The following is a 24,662-nucleotide window of genomic DNA, read 5'->3' as shown; positions in this document are numbered from 1 at the left end:
GCCTCTAAGGATAGAACAAGAAGCAATGGGCTTAAACTGCAGCAAGGGAGGTCTAGGTTGGACATTAGGAAAAAGTTCCTAACTGTCAGGGTGGCTAAACACTGGAATAAATTGCCTAGGGATGTTGTGGAATCTCCATCTCTGGAGATATTTAAGAGTAGGTTAGATAAATGTCTATCAGGGATGGTCTAGACAGTATTTGGTCCTGCCATGTGGGCAGGGCTGGACTCGATGACCTCTTGAGGTCCCTTCCAGTCCTAGAATCTATGAGTACGGTGACCATATTTTCCTGTGCTGAATACAGGACACCTGGTAAAATTACTCGTATTCAAGCAAGTTCAACGGCAATCAATCAGAACTATGCAGTACAAAAGTTCAAATTAACATCAAGTTGACTGCGCGCCTGTTAGAAATACTGCGTAGTTGGATTCTTTGTATTTACCTTCTTATCTTTAAGGCTTTAAGGTTCACACGGGGAGAGATGACACACACATATTCCCGTACACTTCTCGCATGGGGGTGTAACCGACCAACCCGACCCCTCCCTGCCCAGCGTTCTCCGCCCTCCTGGTATCTGACACTGCATCTTCCCGATGCAACACGTTGGGGGGGGGCACACAGGGTCTCATGATTAGGGGACAGAGCAGCCCTGCACTCCCTGGGGACAGGACCCAGGGCGGGGGGAGAGGCAGGTGAAGGTAGGGCTGCTGTGGAGCCTGCAGAGTCAGTGTGTGAACAGGCTGGAAATCGAATCCCCCCACCACTCCAGAGCTTAGCTGAGGGGCAGAGGGACTTTGGCACATGCAGGGCTCATCTTCTCCTGGCCAGCACCCTGGGCCGGAGGGTCCTGGGCTTTCCCGGGGCGCCAGCCCAGCCAGAGGCAGTGGGAGAAGGAAGGATCCTGGTGACCAAGCTGTTGGCGAGCTGAGCACTCCAACCAGGGGCTGGTTCTCTGCACAGCACTGGGAGTGGGATGTGCCATGCCGAGGGGGATATGAAAGAGAAACGGGGCTAGGTGGGGTGAAGGAGCAAAGCAGGAGAAGACAGCAAGAGGGGGAGCACGTAAAAGGTTGATGGGTGGACAGCAGAGGCGACCTGTAACCAGCTGCTGCCTGGCGCCTGCCCTCCTTCACCAGCTACCACAGCTCGCAGTGCACAACCAGTGCTGGCCAGAAACAGGACAGGAAGTGAGGCCCTGCTGGCCGAGAGCCAGCACGCAGCGGGGGCTGTGCTGTCAGACCAGCAGGAGGAGCGGCAAGCCTTGTGCACAGCAGGTCTGCCTCGCCACCAGCCTTGCACACCCACCCTCACTGTTGGCCACTGGACCCCCCTCACTCATTGCTGGTGGGCAGGCGGCTGGCAAGCAGGGATCTGACCAGCAGCAGGACCCGCCAGAATAAATGGGGCGCAGAAGGCAGAAAATATGAGACAATTTGCCCATTTTTAATAAGTCAGGACACTTGCAGAAGGTCTTAAATACGGGACTGTCCCTTTAAAAACAGGATGTCTGGTCACCCTACACATGGGGAGGTAGGGAACGTAAATTGACTTTTGGGTGGCAGTAGGAAATGGTTGCCTTTTGGGGGGAAAATGAGGGGGTGAAGTTTTATGTAGCTCCTTGTGTGACATTCCTCAGCAGTGAGAACATCGCCACCATCCCCAAATGACACCTCTCCGCCCTGAGTAGTGGTAGTAGGACCATGTGGGAAAGAATGACGATTCCTTTTCATCTGTGATAAATGTCACATGTGGAGCTGCAAAATACTTGGCAGCTATGACCCTTTCTTGCTGCTGTGTGACTGTATGCCATAAAGAAGCAACAAAAGAAACAAAGCCACCTCTCCTTTTGCACATTCTCTTTAAAGTCACCGTGCAATGTGAGGGACTATGACTTGCAAATAGGCATCAAGGAGTGGCTGTCATGATCACAGTGTCCTATCCCATACTGCTGGAGGGCTTCTACTCTGGTTGCTAGCCCATACTGAAACTCATGCCACCACATCTACACTGCTATTATTACCAGAGGTGAAAGTAAGCTGGTCCGGTCCGGTACAGCTTACCGGCAAGAGCCAGTATGCCGTGCCGGACTGGACCAGCTTCCGCGTGGTGATTTAAAGGGCCGAAGGCCCCGCTTCTTCCAGTTGAGGCCACACCCCCGCTCAGGACTCTGGCGTACCAGAAAGTGCTTTAAGTTACTTTCACTCCTGATTATTACCCATGCTGGCTAGATAAAAGCTGCATACCTGTGCTACATATGCCTACCTGTGCTACAGTCACATCTTCTCTTTGCAGTGTAGACATATCCTAAAGTGTCAAATACTTATACTATACTCAGATGACTAGATAAAAGCCAACATTAGAGGAAGAAAATTGCTTAATTTTTAGTATCAAAAGTTCATTTGAGTTTCTTTCAGCTTCGAAAGGAAGTAACTATCACCATCAGTAAAATTGGGATCTGATCCTATTAGTTTGGACAGACAGGTTTCAAAAAAGAAATTCAAAATAAATCTCCCCCTAAACTCACCTCAAAAAGTCAGAATTCCCCCATTTGTGAGAGAGAGTCAGGAAGTTTTTCCCTACACACAAAGAAAAAAGAAGTTAAAGCCTTACTATCTGCTCTTTAACTTATTAAAAAAATGTTTTTTACTGTTGTTTGGCCTACAGAGGCAACATGAGTGATGGGAAAGCCAGCTAGATTCTATTCTGCTTTACACAGTTTAAACAAAACTGTAAACTAAATTCCACCAGCAGAATTTATATGACAAGTGATGGTAACAGGAGCAGAAAGAACCCAGTTCAGAAAACTGGCAATTAGAAAAACAAATAAATCTTCTGATTTAAAAAAAAAAAAGAAAAAAAGCAAGCAAGCCAGCATGACCAATGTGATCTAGAAGTTGAATAATTCATTATCTAATTTTTATTTTTCTATTAACTCCAGTTTAATTATAAATCTAAAAATTCTATTTTTCTTGTACAAGTATCCCCTAAATTTATGCTGTCTCCCTTTCCCTTTAGACAATTAGAGAAGAGTGCATGTTTAAAATTTCATATATATATATATATATATATATATATATATATGTTCACTTTCTGATTTATACTGAGTTTTCATATATGCTTCCAGTATTGTCATCATAACTGGCACCTTCTCTGCCAGTGGTATAAGATTGGAGATTCAAGCGAATGGCTCCCTCAAAAGAAAAATCACTACAGATGTTCCTCAAAAACAACTAGGAAAAATTGTATCTTATCACTGAATTTTCTTTTTTGGATCACTAAATTACCATCTGATTGATCGCACTGCAGTTGTGATGCTTTCAGGTGCTATAACACAGTCAGCGTACAGTCTTCCACAACAATTTGCTCTTGCATCGCAATTGCAGGGTGATAGTCATCATGTGGGTCATGGTAGTCCTGACCTGTCCCTCGGCTGCCTTTCTGGCCATAAAAACCACTGCTGTTTTTGGCTGAGACTGTCTGGCCACGGTAGATTTGAGCCTGATGCTCACAGACACCAAATTTGCTGAGCAGGATGAAGACATCCCTTCTGAAAGCCTTGGTGAAAATAGCATAGAGGAATGGGTTGGCACAAGAATTGAGTGGGTAGAACAGCACTAGCAGGATCTTGGAATTACTGACTGTTATCAAGGGCTTGTTCATAATGGCAGACAAAGCATAGAATGAGATAGGTGCCATGCATAGGAAGTCAGTGAAAATCAACACAGCCATCCTTTTAGCAATTTTGGTGTCTTTGTCTCCAGACTTGTACTCAGGGTTTCGCACAGTTAGATAGATTTTTATATAGCAAGCACAGATGATGATAAAGGCAATGATGTTCAGCATTAAAACAAAGACAATGTAGGCTTGAGCCAACGGTGTTTCGGTATCCATGGGCAGGCAGATACTGACTTTGATGTAGCTGCTGACTCCAACCAGTGGCAAGAGGGCGAGAAGAAAGCATGAGAGCCAACCACCCAGCATGATGATCAAAGCATGCCGAAGGCGAAGCTTCCTGTCCAGGCGCATAGCAAAGGTGATGGCATACCAGCGCTCCAGGGTGATCACAGTCAGTGTATATACAGAAAGCTCACTGGCAAAGACAGTGAAAAAGCCAGCTGTGTTGCAGCCAGGCCCAGTCTGCCAGTCTATGGCATGGTTGTAGTATTCTGACCTAGTGTAGAGATCCACCGAAGCAATCAGGAGAAGGTACAGTCCCATGCAGAAATCAGCAAAAGCCAGGTTGCACATCAGAAACCGTGGGACAGTCAACTTGTAATGGCTGGTGAGAAGGATGAAGAGGACAAAAATGTTACCCAGGATAGCCAGCAGGTTCACAAACCACACCACAATTCTTAGAAATTTATAGCCCATTATGTCTTCGCAGGGATTAAACTCATCAGGCTCTGGAGTGCACACAATGTCTTCACTGCCACCACAGACAGTATAGTCATAATGGCTGTCAAACCCCTGGATATTGTCCTCTTGAGGGTTCTTGAGCTCTTGGCCAAACCCAACATCTCCATCCCCCTGCTCTTCAAAAAAAACGTAGTAGTGGGAGTTGCCATGAAAATCCCTGAATTTGGAGTTTTCAGCGTACACTGTGTCAGTGTGATCTGCATCCTCTTCTGCATAATCTTGGTAAAAGGGGCCATTGAAGGTACTGATGGATCTTTTCTTACGAAAGCTGTGACTGCTGGTCTGGTTACACATCATGTATTCCAGAATTCTGAAAGAGCACAAGGGTGAAATCACCACTGGAATTTGCAGTTCTGTTTGCATACAACAGGTATGTCACGGGAAACACTTTTTAATCATTAATATCTGAATTAAAATATCTACGAACCAGAATGTTGTCCTGACACATTTTTGTTAGTAAAAAGACCATGTGGTGAATCTTGAGCATACCCAACAGAGTTTTTTGTATGTTGGCAGAAGGATATACAGTGCTGCAGTCCTCTGCATCTGAGTTCTCACTTCTTTGATATGCTTACAATAACAATAATTTCATCTTTCTCCTTAAAAATCCCAAGTGATGTGGCCTCTACCACTTCCCCGGAGTTGCTATTTCACAGCCTAATTCACGCCACTATCTGGAGGTTTTTCCTGATATTTTGGCCTACGTTTTTCTTTCTTAATTTCATTCAATTATTCTTAGTGGTTACTGATTGTGCCACCATAAATAATTCCTCTTCCTCCTCGGGGATTACATCCTTCAAAAATTCATAGATTTCTTACATCTGTTCTTTATAATTGTTTAATCAATGCACACAGCATTGTATTCTTTTCTTCTTTCTGCATAAATCAATTCTCTCCAGCCCCTTAATCATTTTTTTGCTCTCCTCTATATTTCCTCCAATTTGTTCCTCCACAGTTTACTGACACTATGACACCAGAGCGCAACACAATACTCCATATGTTGTCTGCGTAGCCACAGAGAAACAATAACTAGAGACCCATGAAATTCTTTTGTTTTTATAATTTTTTGTTTTATTTTTCAAGAGTTTTATTTATTTTGATTTATCCATGCGGGGTGGGGGGCAAGGGAGGTGTCAGGTCCTGCCCCCAGCGTGGTGTGGTGTCAGAGGCCTTTGGGGGCAGAGGTTGCAGAGTGATCTGGACATGCACTCACCCTGCAGTGACAGCTCCTGTCCTGCAGGCCTGGGCCCAGCTCCCTGTTCCAGGAATTGCAACCTTGTGCATGGGGTCACAGCGCCACTCAGATTTGGCTCAGGTGCCCCTCCATCATCATGACAGAGGGGCAGCTAGGTCAAATTTGAGTGAATAGTGATATGGCCCTGTGCTCCAGATTGCAACACTCACTCAGATCTAGTCTGGCTGTCCCATGACATGATGATGGAGGAGAGGTCAGGCCAAATCTGAGTGGAGCTACAATCTTACGTGCCAGATCAGAATAACTGGTGAGGGGAGCCAGGCTGTGCCCTGCAGGACAGGAACCACAGGGATTGCCACTGGAGGTTTTTTTTTATTTTACATGTTGTTTCTAGTTGTATTTTGTGTTATTCTGTAGTTGCGAAAAACATGGGGCTCTAACTATTACCTTGCTCCACGATGCAATGCTTCTATGTTTGTAGCCCCAAATAGTATTAGCAATGTTCTGACTACAGTAACACCTTGCAAATGTGTATTGAATTTGCTGATTGCTATCACCCTACACTTCCTTCAGTGTTTCTCATCCCAGCTGTCTCCCTCCCATTCACTGTCTTTCAGACTTTCACCGGATGTACTGGAGCTGCTTTTCTCAAAGGAGAATCTCATTTTCTTTCTTTCTGCTCGTGTTTCTAATCTCTGTACATCCCTTTGTGGTAGTTTTCTGCCCTCAAAGTTGTTTGAAACTCCTCCATGACCTAATATCATCTGTGAATTCCATTAATATACTATCTACGCCAATGTTTAAAATACGATAGGTATCCTAGAAATTCTATAGATAGATATTATTTTCTTTTCATGTATCAGAGATTGGCCTGAGCAAGACCCTTGGCTCTGAACTTTGGAGAAGTTTGCATTTAAATCTAAACTTGAACTCTGCAATGACAGTTTCTCTCCAATTACAATAAAGTTTAAATTTTACTCATAGGAACATAGGTTTGCCAGACTGGATCAGACCGTCAGTCCATCTACTTCCGTATCCTGTCTCCAACTGTGGCCAGCACCTGTTGCTTTAGAAGAACAGGCAAGCAACCTTGCAGAAGATAATTATGGAATAACCTGGCCACAAATAAAATGTCCTCCTCACCCTTTTAGTTAGAGGCTGGCTGAAGCACAAGGTTTTATGTCCCTTCCAAGACTTTTGGTTATTTTTAAATCCTTTCTATATCAACTCTGGATATTGTTGTTATCTATAAAAACAGCTCATCCTGTGCTGAATCCTGCTCAACTCTTGGCCTCAAAAATATCTTGTGGCAATGAGTTCTACAAACTAACTATGTATTGCGTGAAAAAGTATTTTTTTTTATTAATTTTAAACCTGTCCCTCTGCACTAATATATAATTTCAAAAATGGCTACAAAACCCATTAACTAGAATTATTATATTATTATATATTAAAATATCAATTAATCCTTCTTTAATTATCTGATTTATGATTTAATCGAAGTTGCTAACACTCACCCTTTGGTTTTCTTCCAGTTCTTGAAAGCACAGCAGTGGCTTGGATAGGACAGGTCAGCTCGCATTAGATGAAGAAAAGTCTTTACAGGAGGTAGTTTCTTCAGTGTCCATGTATTTTTAGCCATCAGTTCTTTAAGGTTTTCCAGTCCTTTCGTTGGAAGGGTAGCAACACTGGTCCGGGAGACATCACTGCGTAAAGAAAGAATAAAACTTCAGCAAATGAAATGATTGGAGTGAGACATTTAAGATCTTCAAAGCACTTTAGGAGTTGCACAGAAAGCTACAGCACAAAAAACAAAACTAAAACTAAAACACAACCAACAACACATGAGGGAGGTGAGGCAGGAGTTGGCGTGCTGCCTGTGCATATTCTACCTGAAATGTACCAACTGGGTATCACCAAACAGCATTCAGAGGGCACCCAGCGTCATGATGCCAGACGACTTGTTTGGCTGCATGAATGCACAATGCAAGTGCAGTGAATGGGATGAATGAATCACTGCTGGCACAGAGCCCAGGGCATTATTTTTTGTTGTTTATTTTAATTAATGACTGCACAGAGACACTGGGTACAACTTGTTTGAGATGATAAAATCTCCCTAAATTATTCTTCGGTTTACAAACCTGAAAAATTGCTACAACTTTGAAAGAGCGAGTCAGTGTGGCCTCTTTTTTAGTAATTTTAAAACTGGTTTTCTATTTTAAACACATTTTTGCATAGACAGTGTTGTGATTGCCATTGGTGGCCATCAGCTATGCTCCTCATAAGCCATGCAGCAGAAACAGCGCTTCAGCTTGCCTTTGTAATTGAAAATAAAGTCTTTAAAGATTTAATATCTGTGAGAACATGCTCATTTTGGAGAGACAATTGAAAACAGAAGAAGATATGATAGTATCATTTGCTCATCTAATTCACACAGACCCTGATTTTGCAAAGGCTTTAAACACATGCATAACTTTACACACTTGACTCTATTCATGCAAATGAAGTTAAGACCATACTGAAGTATCTGCAGAATTGATGCCATCATTTGCTGCAGATGCTGATGAGAGTTAGCTAGGTACAGCTATAATCTGAATTTGAGTAGGAGATGAAAGATCATCTTCCTGCTTCCTTTAGCACATCTGTATACCATTTTTCCATCCTCAAGGTTTTAAAACTGATTACTTCACTATCTCCTTGGGCAAACTATGAATGACAAAAGCACCAAAACCTTTTAAAATAGGCTTTTAAGGCTCAAATAGTTTAAAACACACAAAAATTCAATAAAAATGTAGATTTAAACACACAAAGTTTCTCCTTCCGCTATTTTCCCTCTAGCTTCTAGTGGTGCTTCTTGAACCATATGCTAATTTAAGAGAAAACACTCTCATAGCTATAGCAATGTTCCTCACAAGCTCAACATCAGCTCATATTAAACCTGTATTATATTGAGAAAGATGGCAACTGTCAAGTGTTGCTATTTCAAGAGCTTTATTAACAAAGAACATGATTCTAAGCATGTAAACAAAAGTGTGTTTTCTGTGCACCGTGTCCCCTAATTCAGAGGTAAAGAACTAATAATGAGCTTTTAGAAAAGACATGTGGTGCAAAGAAATATGGCAAAATTCATCTCTTTCCCCTTCGCCAAAAACCTGTGCCCTGAGCCTTCACAAAAGATTTGTGCAAATGTCATCAGTGGGAGAAGAGTGAATGGATAAGCAAGACAATGCCACCCCATTCCCATCTGGCAAACCCCCACACAAGTGGCTCTCCACTGGGAAGAATGACCTTTTCTGTTTCTCCTTTTTGGATAAACAGTGGTGTTACTTTTAGCAGTTATCAGTAAAAGAACTGCACTCTTGGGATGTGCCTTCTCACGCCACACAAGCTAGTAACTATATGGAAAAGTCTAACCATTGAGGAGCCACACAACTCCTCCCTCAAGCCAGAGGATGCTCCATGTGAGTCTATATAAGGGAGCATGTTTCCCTTGCTATCCTCATTTCTGTAATGGCGATTCCCCAGTCTCCTCAGGAAAGTATTTTGAAGCTTAATACATCCCACAGTATTCAGTCTAAATGTTGTTTTTCTTAATTTCACATCATTCCTCAAGGTTATAACCCTGTATACCACCCTAAGGAATGTTTTTCTATTCTCGGACACAGAAAAAGGAAATCATTACAAAAGAGGGGGAAAAACTTCTTGGGATTGTGTACAGGAAAACAGATTTTAATTGTGAATGTTACCTTGGGGAGACAAAGACCTTTTTTTTTTTTAAACAGAACAACAAAACTAATACAGAATCACTGTACTCCCCAGAGGCTGCAGACATGTATAAGAAAATAAGAGATGGAAAGAGAAAAGCACAATAAAAGTGGATACCTAATGAAAACACAAACAAAAAGTATTTTTGTAAAAAGCAAAATATAAAAATCTGAGGTGCCTATTAATGAAAAATATTACATAGGAAAACAAACATTATTGCCTACATTTACTTTTGAGATTCCTAGAGGAGAAACATACATTTCAATGGGAAACATGCAATCTCATTTGTCACTTTGCACAAAGTAACTAACCAGGTTTCCCTACCTAAAATATAAGAAAAGTGGGGAAAAGCTCTAGCAGAGAGATTGAAGAAATAGGGCAGTGCTTGCTGATAAACACATTGATTTAATGTTAGGTTATTAAATTACAGAATTAAGTTAATCAGATAACAAAGATGAAGAAAATAGTCATATTATCTTTAAAATGAGAGAGAAGAGAGAGAGAGACCAATGATAGGGGAAACCTCAAAAGGTTTGGAGTCTAGAGACATATAAGCATCCCAAGCTTTGGATGCTGATAGGAATCTTAAACCTGAGTCTGCAAAATTAAGCTGGAAAGCTCACAAAAGCAGACTCTTATGAGATTTCTGGCCCTTTCAGATCTGATCCCTGCCTCCAAGAACAATATTATGATTGATGGGAAAGGAAGTGGGGAGAATAATGCCCGGTGGCTAAGGGCAATATATCTCAACGTCCATTATATGTTTTCAAACCAAGCAGTAATAATTTTCTACTAAAAACTGAAACTTCCAGCCAATATAATTTAATTTTGTTGGGTACTTGGGAATGTAGGGTAATTGTGAAAGTAATTATGTATGAATACATTAATTCTTATATGCTTATAACAAAGTAAGAACAATCTCCGTTAAAAGAAATCATGACAAATGTAAAAGAGAAGACTGGAATACCAAAAGCCAAGGAAGTAAAAGTAAATAAAATAGAAAATGAGATTTTAGAAGTACCAAACAATCTACAATCATAGAAGGGCTGGAAGGGAACTCAAGAAGTCATGAAATCCTGTCCCCTCTGCTGAGGCAAGATCAAGCAAACCTAGACCATCCCTGACATGTGTTTGTTCAACCTATTCTTAAAAACCTCAAACGATTATGATTTTGCAACCTCCCTTGGAAGCCTATTCCAAACTTTAACCCTCATAGTTAGAAAGTTTTCCCTAATATCTAACCTAAATCTCCCTTGCTGCAGTTTAAGCACATTATTTCTTGTCCTACTTTCAGTGAACATGGAGGACAATCGATCATAGTCCTATTTATAACAGCCCTTAACATATTTGAAGACTGTTATTAAGTTCCCCCACCCTGAGTCTTCCTTTCTCAAGACTAAACATGCCCAGTTTTTTTAACCTTTCCTCAAAGGTCAGGTTTTCTAAACATTTTATCATTTTTGTTGCTCTCCTCTGGACCTTCTCCAATTAGTCCACATCTTTCCTAAAGTGTGGTGCCCAGAACTGGACACAGTAGTCCAGCTAAGGCCTCAAGACTGCCACGTAGAGTGGGACAATTTCCTCCCATATGACCATAAAATGAAGGGAGTGTGGGAAAACATAAAACTCATATTAAATTTATAAATCCTTTCATTTAATAAGAAGGATTAGTCCTTCATTCTTTATTCCTCAGCCTTTCCATCTGCTTTAAATTAGACTTTGTTTCCTGCACTGACCTTAAGAACATTTTTACACATGATGAAGCTTAGAAAATGTCAAAACATTTTTGTGGGATTAAAACACAGCTGGGATTCACATTTGCTTTAGTCAAATAATGAAAGAGACATTAAAATTGAAATAGCTTGCATTATCTAAGATGTTATGGTTCACCACAAAGCTGCTTTTACTGCAAATACTGGATCTGGTGCATAAGGAGTGGAATAAAACCAATTTTTGCTGAACTCCCTCACAGGTGCATAACCAAGAGGTGTTATTTCTAGGTTCAGAGTTGCAGCAAAAAGGCCAGGAAATGTGGGGAAACGTGTACTGTTAATATTGTATCTGTTTTGTGGATAAACAAGTGTCTTCATTCTCCAGGGCTGTCAATCTACCATCTTTCACCAGCAGTAAACTTATGTCAAACATCTAATTCTGAAGGCTAACATTACAGAATTTTCACAGTAAATTTATGGTGATCTTCCTGACAGGATATACAGAAGGCAGAGTGATGGGCTTTGCCCGGTTTCATTATTGCTCAATCCTGGTTTCACCGACTACTACAAAAAATGTTTTAGAAGGTGATTGGTACTTACACTGCTGACAATGTCTAGACAGGTGGTGAGATGAGACTGCTGCTACTGATTTGATTTGTTTCCATTAAAATATAGTCTATATCTACAAATCAGGCACACTGCTAGTCTATGGACAAAAATACTCAATTTGAGTTACCCCATTTTTGCTCTTCATTTACAGACTCATAGACTTGAAGGCCAGAAGAAACCATTGTGATTATAGTCTGATCTCCTGCACATCACAGGCCACAGAACCTCACCACCCACTCCTATAATAGACCCATAACCTGTGGCTGAGTTACTGAAATCCTCAAATCATGATTTAAAGACTTCAAATTACAGAGAATCCACCATTTACTCTAATTCAAGTGTCCCAAGCTGCAGAGGAAGATGAAAACCCCCTAGGGTCTATGCCAATCTGACCTAGGGGGAAATTCCTTCCTCACTCCAAATATGGTGATCAGCTAGACTCTAAGCATATTTGCGAGACCCATCAGTGAGACACTGGGGAAAGAATTGTCTCTAATAAGGTAGAGTCTTCCCCATCTACTATCCCTTTTCTGGCTGTTGGAGATATTTGTTAATAGCAGTCACAGATGGGCCATATGCCATTGTAGGCAATCTCATCATACCAGCTCCTCCACATACTTATCAAGCTCAGTCTTGAAACCAATTGGGTTTGTTTGCCCTCGCTGCTCCCCTTGAAAGCCTGTTCCAACACTTCACTCCTCTGATGGTTAGAAACCTATGTCTAATTTCAAGCCTAAACTTGAATTCATGGCCAGTTTATATCCATTTGTTCTTGTGCCTTTAACTTAAATAACTCCTCTCCTTCCCTGGTGTTTATCCCTCTGATGTACTTAGAGAGAAAGAGCAATCATGTCTCCCCTCAGCTTTCGTTTGGTCAAGGTAAACAAACCACATTACAATGATCACTCATGGTCATCCTGTGATTACACCCAGGTCTTTCTCCTCCTCTGTCACTTCCAACTGATAAGTCCCCAGCTTATAGCAAAAAATTTTGTTGTTAGTCCTAAATGCATGACCTTGCACTTTGCACTATTAAATGTCATCCCATTTCTATTACTCCAGTTTTCAAGGACTTCCAAATCTTCTTGTATGATATTCTGTATCGGCAATACCTCCCAACTTTGAAACATCTGCAAATTTTATTAGCATTTGTTTCAATCACTTGTTATATCAGGTTTCAAACTAAGAGTGTAAGCTCTTCAGGGAAGGGACTGTCTTTTACTCTACAGGTCTATGGGTGCTACTGTAATACAAATAAAAATCTTTACAATTTATGGACCCACTTCTGCACCACTGATTGCACAAATAAAAATGTGAGTTTTCCTTACGTAAGGAGAGAAGGGTTGGATCCATGTTACCTTTTTCTATGAATATATGCAAGGCTCAGATATTTTCATGTGTGGAGAGGAAAGTGGGAAAGTATGCTCCTCCTATGCAGTATCCTTTTGTAATGATTTGGGGAACCTACGTGCAGCTAATGAGTGTTGATTAATTCTCTATATAACTCTACACCTCAATATTTAGTAAAACCAACTATGGGCTGACAAAGACTTTGTCTGGAAGAGGCTACAGAACAAACAAAAAAGTCATCAACATTGTAATGACTCTGCTCTGGCAGAACAAATGAGTAACTTCATCTCCAACTTTTCCACAGAGGGCTAAGGTTTGAAGGAATGGAATTTCTCCAGAAGAGGGAACAAACAGATGATGTGTGGGTACAGCCCTTTAAAAATACAGAGATTGGGTGGATCAGGGAGACAAAGGAAGCTTGGGGCAGCAGAAACAGACAAAGGGACAAGCTTTTGAAGGGAAAGAGGACTCTTTGACTGCAGGACCAACCAAGGTTGAAGGAAACTGACTGCAAAGGTCAGAGAGAGATTCCATAAGTCGGAGAAGCCATGAGTTGTAGGAGGGAGATTCTGTCCACCCAAGAAGCCTCTGATCACATCCAAAAGAACACTCAAGAGTGGTGAGCATTTTATTGTTTTTACATAACTCTCTTCATCTAAAGTAAAGAGTAATTGTTAGAGAACTGGTCTACACTACAGATTTAGGTCAACATAAGGCAGCTTACGTCAACCTATGTAAGTGTCTACACTACAATGGTGCTCCCACTGATGTAAGTCACCCACTACATCGACTTAATAACTCCATCTCTGCGAGAGGCATAGCACTTTGGTCAATGTAGTTAGGGTGACACAGTATCTGTGTAGACGATGCGTTATTTACATTGCCTGTTGGCTGTCAGCCCCAGGTGAGGCTGACAGCTTGAACCCTCCCACCCCACCCTGGCGCTGACAGCTCAGACTGTCAGCACTGGGACAGGGGTGACTCCAGCTGTAAGCCCCGCACAGGGCTGACAGCTGAGGCTGTCAGCCACTGGGCTCCAGTGCTCCAGCTGTCAGCGTCCCACAATGCCCCACTTGTCGGTGGAAGCGCTCCTGGTGCATCTGCTGACAGAAAGAGCATAGTATGGATATGAACCACTGCTTTAATTTCTGCGGTGGCTATATGTTGACTTAAGTTAAGTTGACTTAATTATGTCTCCTTACTTCAGCTATCGCGTCCCTGAAAACAACCTTGTAAACTACTGTAAACTAGAGCACCCACAAGGTTTGAGTTCTGTGAAAGGGTGCGCTTAAGCAACAGGGGAATCTCGGGGAGCCAACATTAGTCTCAGGGCCCAGGCAGTTGGACTGCAGGGTCTTAGCCCTCAGAAGAAAGTGCTAGAAAGAGAATCTCTAGCCTGACACTGTGCCCATAGCTAAAGGAGGTGTAGCTGCCAGGGGAGGCTGCCAGCTGTGGAGAAAGCAGGCAGCCAAACAACGTAATAGTGGAGCATTGCACAACTTTAAATGAGCATGTTCCCTAATTGATCAGCAACGTAACAACAAAACAACGTTAACCAGGACGACATTAAGTGAGGAGTTACTGTACCAGAAACTTACCATCATGGTGTAAAATTGAGTAATAATGAGGATTAAACAAATGGGGAACTGAGAAAACAAGGCTGAATGCATAATAGTAAAATTGTGTATGTATGTGACTTACGTTAATCACCCAAGCCTGAATTTCTGCATGCCGTACATTATAATAGTGCCAGTACTATCGGATTAAAAAGTATAAATATACAGTAGATGGGATTGACATAGTTCATGAATCTGTAGAGATTGGGTCACAGATGTAAAATCTAGCCACTGGATGTTCTGAAGGACGTTTATTTCTAATTATGTACCATTTAGTGACTAGCAGAATGGTCCTGTTACATAGAGAAGGATCTGTTACACATTATTCCTTGTTTTTCATATTCCCTAGTCTTGCTTGTGCCCAAGTCCAGGAAGAAAGAGGAGCCTCCTCAGGGCTGGCAGCCTTGCAGTTTGGGCAGTGCTGCCTCCAAAGCACCTCTTATTTCTAAAGAGAATGGGCAGTGGATGAATTTGGACTAATATATTTTACAAAATCTGGTCAAATGATTAATGCAATATTTTGTTTTGTTTTTTAAACTGGCATTTCTCAGAGAAGAACAGAGCTTCTACTCCTATCCCGACTTACTTTGCAGAAGCAGCTGCCTCCCTCTTCAACTGACCTGATACGGAAATGAAGTCGGGAGAGGTTTCCTAAATTGCTTGGGTGTTTAAACCAGCAACGGGAACATGGGGGATTTTGCTGCCATCTTGATCGATCATCTCCCCTTTCTCTGTATGGGGGGTGGAAGGGAGAGGGAATATAGGATCTGGAAGGTGGGGAAGCAGCCTCATAGGCTATGAGCTGCAGACAGCTGCTTCCCTGCCTTTGAGATCCTATATAGAGTACACATGCACATGCATACATACTCTCCTCCTGAGAGGCACTGTGAGATAGCTTGCTGCTGCCGATGTGGTCCAGATACAGATAAATGACGGAGTGTGGGTCAGATACAAGTTGATTCTTGCGGATGCGGATTGTATGCAGATCCACATTTTTATATCCATGCAGGGCTCTACCAATTGTGTAAGGGTTACAGAAAGCCCTGAAGTTGTTACCCACAAATTAGACTTGACTGAACATGCTACATTCCCAAAGTAGTTAGTCAATGCCAGCAAATCCAAGGATCACATCAAAGAAAAATGCTGTCAACTTTAAAAAAAAGAAACTGGTTAGGAATAAACAGCAGATGGTACATTTATGATCACTTATCATGGCTCCTCTGACTTCTTCCCTGGAGAAGCAATTCCTCCTTGTGCAATGTCTATTTAGCACCACCTCCATCTTCTCGTGGAAATGTTATTATGACCTGTCTATTGCACACATGCACAGTTTCTAAAGGAAGATGGAAAGCTGGCTGATGTGATTGAAAGATTAAAAACACATGCTAGTGTCCTGTGGATTACTGACAAGTGGGTCAGCACAATAGACTACAGAAAATTATGACAACTTCCAGTCACTTTGAAGAACAAATCTAACCTGAAAACACAGCAGGAGAAGAAATGTCTCTTTATATGCCCCGAATTCCACTTTTCCACTATTGGTAACCACAACTGTACATTAATGTGATATCTATAAAATGCTATCTATCTGCAGCCTCAGTGATTTGGTTGTTTATATATATATGTATTTTGAGATACTTAGGTCAACACATTAGACCAACATCTTTTTAGATGTCTCTTACATACACACAAAATATTCTGCCTAATATTCCCTTCCCTGTCAATGAAACCATTTTGTAAATAATCTTCTGTCCTGTAAAGGTATTTGGGAAACCTTGTGCATTTAAAGGGATAGATCTCTAGCGGCACAGACACTGCCATTGCAAACTGCAGCAAGAAGAATAGACTTTAAAAACGTCAGCTAAGAAAAACAGTCTTCTACCATTTGAGATGAAGGAAGATCTCTTTTGGCTCTCAGTTATAATATAGGTTGTATGTTCCATAGGCAGTTGGCAAGAAGAGGGAAACAACATAAGCAGACAGACAGAGAGACTCCCTATTTAATAGATTTCAGTTCTGAGGCAAAAATCAAATTCTGCTGTAAGAAAAAGACTGTCATATTAAAGAATAAATACCCAAAAGTGTTAAACTATAACTGGAAGGTTTTATTTTTTAAACTGATGTGCTTTCTGGCTTTTTGTTTTGATTTCCCTGTTCCATATTCCACCTCCCTTTCTGAACTCGTAGTCACCAGCAAGGAACCTTCTGATACAGGATTGAGGCCACATATGTCAATACCATTTTATGGTTAAGCAGATAGAGTTTTTTTGCTGCAAAGCTGTTATCCTGCCAGTTTTTCTGTCATCAGTCACATTCAGAGAGGAAGATCATGCCTCCTACAACCTTAATTACCTAGTCTAGTTGGGAGGATTCTTGATGATCCTTAAGTAACCCGGTAGCCCAAACTTCATTTTGATGCAATGACACTGAATATGACACACAAGTTGTCCTGTCGGATAGAGAGCGAATCTGGCAACGTCATTTGGAGTGATCTCTGTGGCTGGCATCACTGCCATGATCACCAACAGGCTAAACCTGCAATTCAGTTGCTATGCCTGGAGGAAGGAATTTCAGGATCTTCTGCAAGCAAATTAGAGGCTAGAGAAGTACCTGTTTTGTTTTGTTTTTTTAACTAAGCACCCTCTCTCATTCTTCCAACATTTCTCAGCACCCCATTGTCCCCAGGATAGCATCCATCCTCTACATTAAGGACTGGACAGACTCCCTTCTGAGTCTATCAATCCCTCTCCTTAAACCTAAGCAGCAGAGAAAACAAATAATTGGGTTTGTGTCCATTTGTTTGTATAGAAAAAAATCTGTCATCATTCTTCAAACTTTTTTCCTGTTTGTTTTGTACTTTAGAAATAGCAAGACTATGAAACCTTGTCTTCCTTGATTTTATTGGTAGTCTATTTGGAGGACCAGAAAACTGGACTGGGAGTCAAATTAAATAGGGAGTAACAAAAACAGCAGCAGCAACAAAATAATTTTAAGAGTTGACTAAAAATCCCTTTCTATGTCAGTTTCTATTTCCTTATTACTTATGCTACTACAATCCTACTAGTTCTCCAGTTAAACGGTGTCTTTCATGAGAAACGAGGTAATGAGGATTTGTATTTCTAATGTAAAATACTAACTTCTTCTAAAACTTCTTTCAGCCCTTCTTTAATCAACATAGAGTAGCAAAAATAAATATATTTCTAAAAGGCACAAACCTAACTATTTTCTTTTTACAGGTGACTTTTAATCAGCTAAAGGAATAGTTGAGCTATGTACATCTGCCACTTTCTAAACCCCAAGAAACAAAACACCAAGAAAGACTGAGAATCAAACAAAAACTCAAGTCTCTTGCAACACAGAGCATTAACCCTAGGTAATACAGTCAGTTCCAGAATAACAGCTTTTATCATCAATGTTATTGTGTAAACATATCACCCACACTCTCTTGTTTTCTGTTGATAGTCCTGAGTATGGTGCAGTGCTAATGAATACCACTTTTAAAACCTTCTCCACCCTTTTCTCCTACTCACAGCAGGGTTGGTCCACTGTGCACTCCCAAAAATGCATCTTCTTCAATAACTTTCAGGTATTTGTTCTTGTGCAGGTAGCTGTAGAGAGAAAATGCACAATTATCTGGTGATAAAATTATGTATCTCCCATGAGCTACCATATGTAAAGAGGAAAGAGGAATATGAACACCCCAGTGAAAAAGAACAAGACTAGAAGCTGCAGGAACCCTGAGTTACCACATGGGCCATTTTCTTTCATACTTTAAATAAACTTGACAAAGAGCCAGCAGCTGCCCATGTGAAATATATTTAGCAGCTGTCAATACAATTCCTAATGGTACAATTGTCCACATCACAAAAAATACCTCTTCAAGTGGCAACCCCAGTAGAGGCAACCAAGACTGAATAAGTTATGGATAATGGACACACTACCTTATGAATGGTCTCTCCAGAGCAGGGTTGAGGCACATTGGCTAAGTAACATGGAGAAAACTTGCCTTGCCACTGCACATATCATACCTATTCTGTGCAGACAATTCTGTACAGGATTTTATCTTTGGTACGGTCATTTGACACCTTTCTCTGGCATTTAAAAACTAGAAAAAAAACCTCTGTCAACGCTCATTGAACTTTACCTGTAACTTACGAGTTCATTTTCTGCTCCCATATTATTTATACTCTACCGTGCAGTACTTGAGGCAGAGCTACAGTTACACCTTCAGCTAGAAATAGTTACACATTGTGTTACTGATTGTATATATTGGTATTCTTTCACTTACTTATAAAAGGAGTCCCTCTTTAAAAATAAAAATTAAATAAAATATACATATTTTCATTGTTATTGTTACTCTGTCTTTATTCACAAATATTTTTAAGGCTACCTGGTCTTTATTCAAAATGATACCTATTCCACTTCTCTTCGGTTACGATAAGGAACATGAGGAGGAAGAGGGGGGAAAAAAGAGGACTAGGCTTTGAGAAACAACCACTTCTTTTTAGCTGTGAATGAGGATAGAAGGAGGGGCAATCAGGCCACAGGGAGACACCACTATCTGCGGAGAATAGGGTTACCATACGTCCGGATTTTCCCGGACATGTCCGGCTTTTTGGGCCTCAAATCCCCGTCTGGGGGGAAATCCCAAAAGCTGGACATGTCCGGGAAAATAGGGAGGGAGGGAGGGCCCGGCGGTGTGGGGCCGGGGGCCGGTGCGGTGCTTGGCAAGGGCTGGGGCCAGGAGTACGGGGCCTGGGGCCGGCACGGTGCTGGGTCAAGGGCTGGGCTGGGGGCCGGTGCGGTGCTTGGCCGGGGCCGGGGCCAGGGGCGTGGGCACTTGGCCGGGGGCACGGTGCTCGGCCGGAGCCGGGGCTGGGGGCGCGGGCACTTGGCCGGGGCCGGCGCGGTGCTCGGCCGGAGCCGGGGCCGGGGGCGCGGGCACTTGGCCGGGGCCGGCGCGGTGCTCGGCCGGAGCCGGGGCCGGGGGCGCGGGCACTTGGCCAGGGCCTGGGGCCGGCGCGGTGCTCAGCCAGAGCCGGGGCCAGGGGCGTGGGCACTTGGCTGGGGCCGCGGGCACTTGGCCGGGGCCGGCGCGGTGCTCGGCCGGAGCCGGGGCCGCGGGCACTTGGCCGGGGCCTGGGGCCGGCGCGGTGCTCAGCCAGAGCCGGGGCCGGGGGCGTGGGCACTTGGCTGGGGGCCGGGGCCGCGGGCACTTGGCTGGGGGCTGGCGCGGTGCTCGGTCGGGGCCAGTGCGGTGCTCGGCCTGGGGCCGGGGCCAGGGGCGCGGACACTTGGCCAGGGGCCAGCGCCTCAGGGCCCGAGCCAGGCGGGAGACGCCGGGGCCAGAGCCTCTTGGCCTGGGCCGGCCAGCCGCTGGAGGGAGCCGCTCGGCCAGGGGGGCTGGACTGGGCCGCCCCAGCCCCAGCCCCAGCCCCAGCCCCAGCCCCAGCCCCAGCTTACCTGCTGCCTCCCTGTTTCAGGCTTCCCGTGAACATTTGATTCGCGGGAAGCAGGGGAGGGGGAGGAGCAGGGGGCAGAGTGTTCAGGGGAGGGGGCAGAGTTGGGACGGGGCTGGGGGCGGGGAAGGGGCGGAGTTGGGGCAGGGCCGGGGACCCATAGAGTGTCCTCCTTTTTAAAAATTAAAATATGGTAACCCTAGCGGAGAGGAGGCGACATAATGCTTCCTCCCACCTAGTTTCACTAGGAGCGGAAAAGACATGAGTGTGAGGGATGGAAGGAGTTTTAAGTCCAGTAAAAAGCACGTTAGTTCACCTGTTGAACCACATTTTAAAAGCGGCCTCTGCATCTGCATGTCCACCTTAGCCAATCAACATTTTAAGTACTGTCAGTTATTTTGCTTTGTATAAAATGAGCCTAATTAACAAGTCTCAGGAAGAATGAATAAACTCAGATAAAGTCTTACCATTCTGAACATTTTAATCTTTTTTTCAGGAAAAAGCCAAGAGACATTCCCCCAAATAAACTAAATCCTCCATCCCAAACATACATGTACACCATACACACCAAACATTCCCCCTAAGCAAATCTGGGGGATGGGAGGAGGAGGGTTAAAGCTTTGGTATCCCCAGCCTCAGATCTGAGGAGGCAAATGGCCTGGGTGGACACATCAGAGACCTGTAGGAAAACACCGCCCACGCTGGGTTTGAGTGTGAGAATATGTGTTTCAGGTGCCCTAAGGTCTGCATAACCAAAACAGGGCCTCCCATGTACATGTAACAATGTAGAGATCAGACTGAAGCTCCTTTGAAAGAAGGGGAGAGAAAGGATAAACTTGAAGGAAAAAACAACCAAATGAAACCTCTACCATGATGTCATCAACAAAATCAATGTTCTAAAATTCTGGAGAAACACAATTTCCCTCCATCATTCGGACAGTTTCCTAAAGCCTGTAGCAACACAGTGTTCTTTCATCCCTACATATGAGCCATGTAAACAAAGACAAGGTCATCTTTCACGCCACATCACTCTGGCACTTGAAACATCATAGAAAATACAGATATAGGTAGCAGTGCATATGCATTTCAGAGAGACAGGGTAGCACATTGCATAATTAAAGAAATACCAGAAAATGCTTATTGAACACTCAAGAAGTTACCATAATACAGCAATGGAACAATTAAAGCTAAACTCAGTGCTACTCAACATTACAAAGAAAGTGGCCAATCTACCCAGCCAGAGGATACATCCTGGGTATCAGTTGCATTCCAATTTAGCTAAATTCTTGCACTTTTCCTTAAACTGAAGTTTAAGTAACTTTTAAAATATCTGGCTTATTGTTGCAGGTAATTCATTCCAGAAGCAAACTGCTCTAGAGAGGTCAGACATTTTACACCAGATAGTTTCTTTCCCAGTGGACTAATATATTTTAGCATATCTGATTTGGCTTAAGATTACTTTTCAGAGAAGAAATTCTTAGAATAAGGCAGTGGTTTCAATAATTCCACAATTCATGGGTAGACAGTGGGAAAGAATAAATACATAATAAAACAGCAGTATATATACACAACAACAATAATGTGACAAATTTGTGGCCATCTAGGACTTTGTGATTGGCATATTGCTGCTGATCAGAAATTCACAAAAGCAGATTCGCCTAATTTAGGAGCACAGGCTTCCTATCAGTTCATCAGCTGCTAGTGACATAGGGCCTATGACAATAGTTGAGCAGTTCTGATTCCATTCAGGAGAGAGTAGTTGTACACATACTCAGTAGGTAGTTCATTACACTCTTTAATAATTAAAGCTCACAAATTATCTGGAAGATAGACAAGTATTGTCTCCATTTTACAGATGAGCTCAGATAAATTAAGTGACTTGCCCAAGGCCATGTATCATAGGAGTGGTAACTTGATATTGAGTCCCCGGCTCTAATATTTAGATCACACTTCGTCTAATAGACCAGACATGTCATCAGTCTTTGCACAGCTGGAGTTCCTTGTCTCCCACAAGATAGGTGGGTTTCTACATTTGTCAAAACCTTCAAGATTTCCCCCTACACATCCATTTTACATCTCTCTATCCTTCATGTCAATAAGGACTAAACTGGACGTCCTTTGCAACCTGCCAAAGCACTTCTTTATTTAACCAGAGGGGTCACTGTTATGGCAAAAGTTCACTCCCTCTTCACCCAAGAACCTACCACATGAGCATCCTGTCTGTAACATTTCTAGTTCTCAAGAGCTCAAGAACAGTACTGAGTTCTGAATTCAGCTCTGCTGCAGAGCAAAAAGGAAAGCTACTGCTAGGTTCGCCTGAACATCTGTAGTTTATATGCAATTTTTCAATACTTTCTCTCACCAACACATAGAAAGCTGGAGAGCCAGATACCAATGACCAATTTGAGAAAACTGACTGTTTTACAGATGACTGTAACAGATATCATCACTATTTATATAGCTGAGGTCGTGCTGTAGATTCAGAGCTTATGTCCTATGGCCACATCTTGAGTCGAATACATTCCGGATATTTTCAAGGGTTATAATGATTTCTAGTAGAACAGCACAAAAGTTCTCAAACAGGTCTTTCTTAGTACATTGCTCACATGTGTTCATTTAGAGTAGCTGTACAAAAAATACTTTGAGAGCTTCAGATGAATAACATTATAGAAGTCTAACTATTTATTATTAAAATAACAGATATTTCAAATCACCAACACTCCATAAGGATTAATGTTATCTCAAGGCTAACCATTTTCATTTTGACATTCAACTTCAAATCCCAGTTACAGCAGTGGCTCTAATAAATTTTTGTCTACAAAGCATGGTGGTCATTGCTGTGTGTGTAATTGTGCATTCACACAAGCATAACATCAGATTAAACTACATTGAAATCACTGGGAGTTTTTTTCTGGGGAAGGAGTGCACAATTAGACGCTTAATTAGAACAGTAGTACTTGGGGCACCTTAGAGACTAACAAATTTATTTGAGCATAAGCTTTCGTTGGCTACAGCCCACTTTATTAGATGCATAGAATGGAACATATAATAAGAGTATATATATACTGTGACAGACCCAGACCAGTGGGGTACAGGAGTCTGGTAGAGGGCAAATATACTGGTCACTGGATGAGTAGTTTTCTGTTCCCTGAGTGACCAGAGCAGGGGCTGTACTCGAGTAATCAGGAACCTGCTAGAACCAGTTAAGGCAGGCAGGCTAATTAGAATACCTGGAGCCAATTAAGAAGAAGCTGCTAGAATCAATTAAGGCAGGCTAATCAGGGCACCTCGGTTTTAAAAGGAGCTCACTTCAGTTTGTGGTGGGAGTATGAAGAGCTGGGAGCAAGAGGTTCAAGGAGCTGATAGTGAGGGTGAGGTGCTAGAGGACTGAGGAGCACAAGCGTTATCAGACACCAGGAGGAAGGTGGTAAGAATAAGGAAGGTGTTTGGAGGAGGCCATGGGGAAGTAGCCCAGGGAGTTGTAGCTGTCATGCAGCTGTTACAGGAGGTACTATAGACAGCTGCAGTCCACAGGGCCCTTGGCTGGAACCCGGTGTACAGGGTGGGCCTGGGTTCCCCCCAAGCCTCCCAATTGACCTGGGCTGTGGGTTCTTCCATAGGGGAAGGTCTCTGGGCTGTTCCCCAACCCACATGGTGAATCTCTGAGGCAAGAAAATCTGCCAATAAGCACAGGACCCACCAAGACAGAGGAGGAACTTTGTCACAATACATACAGAGAAGATGCCATACCAGTCTAAGAGGTTAATTAATTAAGATGACCTATTAATTAGCCTCTTAGAGCTGGTATGGCATCTTCTCTGTATGTGTGTGTGTGTGTATATAAATATATATATTCTTATTAGATGTTCCATTCTATGCATCCGATGAAGTGGGCCGTAGCCCACGAAAGCTTATGTGCAAATAAATTCCTTAGTCTCTAAGGTGCCACAAGTACTCCTGTTCTTTTTATGGATACAGACTAACACGGCTGCTACTCTGAAACCTGACTCTTAATTAGGAACTTAATGATAGTAGCCATGAGGTCATCACATAGGCGATGACGACACAGGGATAAAAAACTTGCGGCTGGCCTGGGTTTGCTGACTTGGCCTTGTGGGGCTTGGGCTTGCAGGGCTTGGGCTCCTGGGCTGAAAAAACATTGTAGAGATGTGTGGACTTGGGCTGGAGCCAAACTCTGGGACCCTGCTGGAGTGGGGTTTTTAGCCTTGCAGCCTGAGCTCCACAAGTCTGAGTCAGCTCATCCGGGCCAGCCAGGGCCATTCTGTGGGTCTTTTGTCTCTGTGAAGATGTACCTATAGGACATGTCTAGACTGTAGTTAAAATCTAGTGGCTGGCCCGTGCCAGCTTACTCAGGCTCATGGGGCTCAGTCTAAGGGGCTTTTTAATTGCAGTGTAGATCCTCAGGCTCAGGTTCACGTTGGATCTAGGCTCTAGAACAGGGTCTCAAACTCAAATGACCATGTGGGCCACATGAGGACTAGTACATTGGCCCGAGGGCTGCATTACTGACACCTCCCCC

At 42.9% G+C, this 24,662-nt stretch overlaps 1 protein-coding gene across 1 annotated transcript in view; it reads right to left on the bottom strand.

Moving 5' to 3' along the window:
- Nucleotides 1-3,184: 3,184 nt before the first annotated feature.
- Nucleotides 3,185-24,662, bottom strand: part of TSHR (thyroid stimulating hormone receptor) — a 237,850-nt gene continuing 216,372 nt past the window's right edge. Inside the window, exons 9-11 of the mRNA XM_005311162.4 lie at nt 18,194-18,271; nt 7,129-7,317; nt 3,185-4,726 (exon numbers count right to left, since the gene is read on the bottom strand). Coding sequence (XP_005311219.1) covers nt 3,325-4,726; nt 7,129-7,317; nt 18,194-18,271 — 1,669 coding nt within the window. The 3' untranslated portion in view covers nt 3,185-3,324. The remainder of the gene's footprint in view (nt 4,727-7,128; nt 7,318-18,193; nt 18,272-24,662) is intronic.

Source organism: Chrysemys picta, chromosome 4, assembly GCF_011386835.1.
Source record: "Chrysemys picta bellii isolate R12L10 chromosome 4, ASM1138683v2, whole genome shotgun sequence".
NCBI classification, from domain to species: domain Eukaryota; kingdom Metazoa; phylum Chordata; order Testudines; family Emydidae; genus Chrysemys; species Chrysemys picta.
This window is presented reverse-complemented; position numbering and strand designations above follow the sequence as displayed.